This window comes from Armigeres subalbatus, chromosome 1 (genome assembly GCF_024139115.2).
Source record: "Armigeres subalbatus isolate Guangzhou_Male chromosome 1, GZ_Asu_2, whole genome shotgun sequence".
Taxonomy (NCBI): Eukaryota; Metazoa; Arthropoda; class Insecta; order Diptera; family Culicidae; genus Armigeres; species Armigeres subalbatus.
Window position 1 is genome coordinate 309,468,578 of NC_085139.1, and position 6,000 is coordinate 309,474,577.

The following is a 6,000-nucleotide window of genomic DNA, read 5'->3' on the forward strand; positions in this document are numbered from 1 at the left end:
CGTTCACTCTGTTTGGTCAAGTTGCATAAAGTGTAAGATGTCTCCGCTGGAAGTTTGTCATAGTTGCGCTTGCAGTTTGTCAACTGTAGAAGTTTCTTGCGGTGGTTTCTGCAAAGCAACTTTTCATTACAACTGCGCGGGCATTTCGGAAGATCTGTACAAGGAAATATGCGGCACATCTTCTATTTTCTGGATGTGTACAGGATGTCGCGACATAATGAGCAATGCTCGATTTAAAAACGCATTGGCATCTATGAATGCTGCCACGGTTGAACTGAAGGATACGTATCAAAAAATCGTCGAAGAAATAAAGAGTGAGATTAAGGACAGCCTCATCGCTGAGATCAGGCAAGAGATCAAAGGAGGTTTCAACAAGCTTTCGCCTGCGGTACTATCTCCCGTTCCACGGTTCAGGTTCGGTAAAAATATTACGCCGAAAAGAAGCCGTGATGACGAAGCTGCACCATTTGATCAACCGGCCAAAATTCTTCGCGGTGCCGGACCGTCAAACGCCAACGTATCATCAGCTTCTGTAGCACGATCAACTGACAAGTTCTGGATCTATCTTTCGAAAATTTCACCTGATGTATCGGAAGCCGATGTCGAGAAACTTGCCAAGGATTGCTTGAATGTGGACGAAGCTACTGTGAAATCTCTGATACCGAGAGGCAAACAAGTGTCGACGATGTCATTCATCTCTTTCAAGGTAGGAGTCAGTCTAGCATCGAAATCGAAAGCTATGGATCCTCTGTCATGGCCACAGGGATCGAATTCCGCGAGTTCATTGACGATAATACCCGCACTCAGACTTTTTGGAAACCAGCCCAGAACGTGGATACTGGCCCTGTTATCAGCATTTAGAAGCTACCTCCGTTCGTGAAGTCTCTCCAACTGTCGTATCTATCCTTCCTCATTCCGCTACCACTTGTTCTCCGCTCACCGTCTACTACCAAAACGTCCGTGGATTGAGGACAAAAACAAGCACTCTACTCAATTCACTGCTGTCCTGTGATTTTGATGTCATCGTATTCACAGAAACATGGCTCTATTCCGACATCTCGAACTCCGAACTGTCAAGCAACTACACCATCTACCGATGCGATAGAAACACTCGCACCAGTGTATTTCAGCGTGGAGGAGGTGTCCTAATCGCAGTGAGAGCCCAGCTGAATTCGAAAGCCGTATTTCTTGAAGGCAGCGATGATCTTGAGCAAGTTATTGTGAAAGTTATGCTACCACATGAATCCATCTGTCTGTGTTGCATCTATATTCGACCGCGCAGTCCCGCCGATATTTACGCTAAGGACGGTGAATCCTTCATGCGTCTCCTCGAGTTAGCTGACCCTCGTGATACCATGATAGTCATGGGCGATTACAACCTTCCTAATTTGGCCTGGGAATTCGATGATGAAGTACATGGGTTTCTGCCTCTCAACGCCTCGTCGGAACAAGAACTTGCAGTAGTTGAGTCTTTACTACCCACAGGATTGCAGCAAATCAATGATTTGGTTAATGCGAACGGTAGGCTTCTCGATTTAGTTTTCGTCAGTGATTCTGATCGAATTGAACTGTTTGAATCACCTGCTGCCATTTTGAAAGTCGATCCTTACCACAAGCCATTTGTTTTGACGCTCGAATGCTCCTCTGAAGACTTGCAACTCCCGCAGTCGAATTCAGCTCCACGGAATGAATATAACTTCGCACGATGTGACTTTGATGTAATCAACGCTAGATTAACTGCATTGGACTGGACGTGTTTATCAAACCTCGAAACGGTGGATGATGCTGTGACTGTTTTTATGACAATGTTTACCAAGTAATTCGTGACAATGTCCCGCTGAAAACCCGAAGAATGTCTACAAAATGCCAACAACCATGGTGGAACCCGCAGCTGCGCAGACTACGGAACCGTCTACGCAAGGCCCGTAAACGTTATTTTCGTTCCAGGACAACTGAGAATAAGTATGCTGTTCAACTTGCGGAAGCTGAGTATAACAGCGTGCATGAAGTTCGTTTCCGTGAGTATATTGAACAAATGCAACGGAACCTCAAAAGAACCCTTCATCGTTCTGGTCTTTTGTGAATACTCGCAAAAGGTCAGCTGGTATTCCGAATAACGTCTTCTATGGTAATCATAATTCTTCCGCCGACAACACTTCTGCAAATCTGTTTGCTGAGTTCTTTCACAGTGTGTTTGAGTCAGACTACCATTCACCGCCACAACAATATTTAGATGAGTTACAAAGCTTCAACATCCATCTACCGCAGCTAAACCTCAGTATTGACACGGTTTTTGACGCTCTCAATGCAGTTGACGTTTCGAAGGGACCTGGTCCAGATCAGATTCCACCGTCGTTCATAAAAAACTGTGCAGCCTCGCTGGCTGTCCCAGCCCTGACAATTTTCAACCGATCACTCGCGGATGGCGTGTTCCCTGATGCCTGGAAGCACGCATCAATTACACCGATCTTCAAATCCGGCAACATACATAGCGTGGAAAATTATCGACCCATTTCGATCCTGAACTGTTTGGCCAAAGTACTAGAAAGACTGTTGCATGACAAGCTTTATCCAGCCGTTAAATCCGTTATATCTGAATTCCAGCATGGATTCATGCAAAAACGTTCGACGATCTCTAATTTGATGAGCTTCACCAATAGTGTTATTGGATGCATCGAGAAGCGGCAACAAGTAGATGCTGTGTATATTGACTTTTCGAAAGCATTTGATAAAGTTCCGCATGATCTTGCTATTTTGAAACTGAACCGTCTTGGTCTACCGTCGTGGATCGTCAACTGGATTCATTCGTACTTGACTTCAAGAAAAGCCTTCGTCAAGGTTCGTGACGCCACTTCCGATGAATTCGAGATTCCGTCTGGCGTTCCACAAGGAGTCGCCTAGGACCTTTATTTTTGCGCTATTTATCAACGACGTTTGCGATCAGCTACACTCGTGCAAGCTGCTTTTTGCGGATGACCTGAAAATTTACCGAGTCGTGAAGTCAGCTTTAGATTGCTGTGCACTTCAAGCCGACATTGTGCGCTTATCATCGTGGTGTCAGATAAACGGAATGCAAGCCAACGCCACCAAATGCAGAATCATTACTTTTCCCGTGTTCACTCACCAATCAGATTTGACTATTCGATGGACCAGTCACCGCTTATGAGAGTTAACTCCATAAAGGATCTTGGCCTTACCTTGGACAGTAAGCTTCGGTTCAACGAGCACATCTCAAAGACAATCTCCAAAGCCAACACTATGCTTGGCTTCCTGCGCCGCAACTCTGCACAATTCGATGATGTTTATGCTCTGAAAACATTATACTGCTCATTGGTCCGAAGTATTCTTGAGTACGGAGTTCAAATATGGGCTCCTTACCATGCGATTCATGCATCACGCATAGAAAGCATCCAGAAACGTTTCGTCAGATTCGCATTACGACAGCTGCCATGGACCAATCCCGATAACCTGCCACCGTATGAGCACAGATGTACGCTCATTGGCTTGCAAACACTCTCCAAACGCCGAACGTATTTACAACGACTTTACATTTTTGACATGATCCGTGATAACATTGACTGCAGTAGCGTGCTCCGGGAAATCAATTTCCACGCACCTAGCCGCCGATTACGCAATCCCCAATTGCTTTGGACCCCGGCGCACCGCACTGCTTACGGTTACAATAAACCACTTGACAGATGTTGTAGATTGTTTAACGATGTATGTGATATGTTTGATTATAATGTTAGTAAGCTTGTCTTCAAAAATAGGATTAAGATACTGTAGTCTGTGTGGTTTTGAACCAAAGATGAAATAAATAAATAAATTAAAACCCCACTAGCCCCACTATTGGTGCTACCTCCACTAAGGGTACGGTTACCCTAGTTTCCATTTAGCAAAGACAAGAATCCAGCGAATTTCCAATAGCTCGAGAGCGGAAATGATATGCTTCTCTCTCTCTATTTTGTAGGTCTCATCACCCACATCGAGCACATGAAGATGGATCCGAAGCACCAGTTCGCGGCACAGTACATGTTCAGCAAGGCAGTGGCAGAGCAGCGGGAGAAAGAATCAAACAGCCTCGGTGGAATGGGCAGCAGCGGTGTTTCCGGGCCATCGAACTCCATGATCTCGGTCAAGGAACTGACTCACCAGAATAGCATTTCGCCGCTGAACTACTCGGAGAACTCGTCCACCATGGGATCGGAGAAGAACGGCGAGGGAGGCGGCGGCAGTGGTGGCGGAGGTGGAGGTGTTGGTCCTTTCGACAATCATCGATTGGCAGCGGCGGCTGTCGCTGCATCGGGAGGTCACGGAAATCCGTTCGGGGTCGTTCCCGGTGACAACAACAACAGCCAGTTCTCGAGGATGATGATGCTGCAGGAGCCAAAGTTCGATCCGGATTTGATGTTACCAACGGATGGAACGTCGTCGGCGGTGCAAGCCGCCGTTGTTAATTTGGCAACCGCAATGCGGATAGGGCAGACATTCAAAAACAATTCGATGCACGGAGACCATTTAGGTCAATCGAATCTTGGTCCGCTGAAGAAGAAGAGTAATTTTATCAATTTTAATGAAATGAAATACCCATTGTCCAATCGGCAAAACTACCCTCCAACGGCGGATTCGCCGCTCGGTGGGGCAGGTTTGGGAGGCGGCCAAGGTGCGTGTGGTCCTTCGTCGGAAACGGCAATCCGGATTCAGCAAGCGGAAGCCATTTTGCGATCTCAAGCCGAGGCAGCCCTCAGGTTGGCAGTTTCCCAGGCGCAGGCCGTAGTGTCGTCTAATGCCGGTGCCGGCGGTCACGGAATAGGGGGTGGAGGAGGAGGCGGTCATCTGGGTCCACTGGGGAACCCTCTGATGGGCAGGTGCAATGACGAGAGTAGATCCAATGAAAACTGTCCCCCGTTCGGGGACCCCAACGGGGAACATCTGAGGGCGGTCATGAGGGAGCACCACGCCCACCAACATCAGCAGCAACAGAATAACGACGAGTGCCATCAATTCTCGCAGAGTCCGGTGCCGAGGAACGGCCTAGACCTTACCGACGAGTTCCTAAAAAGTGAAAACGTACTGAAAGGATGAGAGTAAATAGATGTAAATTTTGATGCCATATTATATTTAATTTAAATCAATGCAAAAACAAAACAAAAAAAAATCACCAGACGAGAGACGGTTCTGAATAGCGAATATAAATGGGATGGTTAGAAGTAAAACTCGAAGGGACGGAGGAAGATAATGCAATTGGGGCAAACGGCAAACAAAGATAAATCAAACCACAGCACATTGATTATTTGATTACGATAATCTGGGACTTGAATGTGTGAATCAATAACTAAATGATAAATAAAAACCAGAACAACTGATGCATTATGCCATATTACGAAGATTGTTGGGGATTTGTCATTTCAATATCACATTTCTTATCGCATTACTGTTCCTCATTATGATCATTATTAATATGTCAAGATTTACTACAACAGTATGGGATAAGCTATTTTGATTCCATTTTTTCCATAATTCGATTAAGGATAAGTCAACTCATTCCGTGTCGATAGCTTGAATGAACCAGACGTGTGTTCTGTGTCTCATTACGTAATCATCGGATAGACAAAAAGGTTGCCATAGTCAAAATTTAGTCAAAATTCAAATTAGCATAACTTTGCATAGAATAATTACATTCTAATAAAACCAGAAACGTCGAATCGGAAATATAAATATAATATAAATTTTAAAGCGGTCCACGCGCAAGGGGCGTGTCTGTGTTAAGTCCAAAATTAATCCATTCTGAAGCCCAAAATGATCTCGTTCAAAAGCACAAAAGTATTCCATTAGGGTGGCTAAAAGATATCCGTTCGTACGGATTTCCGTACAGAATTATGTTAACTTCCGAGCGTAATCCTTCTGGGTTTACTAACGGAATCCCTTCGAGTTTCTGAACGAAATTCTTTTGGGCTTTCAAAAGGAATCACTCTGGGCTTCGCAAAGAAATCCTTTTGG

At 45.3% G+C, this 6,000-nt stretch overlaps 1 protein-coding gene across 5 annotated transcripts in view; it reads left to right on the plus strand.

Annotated features, from left to right (window-relative positions):
* Positions 1-5,387, plus strand: part of LOC134207904 (paternally-expressed gene 3 protein) — a 164,630-nt gene extending 159,243 nt beyond the window's left edge. For all 5 annotated transcript variants that reach the window (XM_062683948.1, XM_062683949.1, XM_062683950.1 and 2 more), the window contains exon 6: positions 3,971-5,387. In XM_062683948.1, the coding sequence (XP_062539932.1) occupies positions 3,971-5,085 (1,115 nt within the window). In that variant the 3' untranslated portion in view covers positions 5,086-5,387. The remainder of the gene's footprint in view (positions 1-3,970) is intronic.
* The last annotated feature ends 613 nt before the right edge of the window (positions 5,388-6,000 follow it).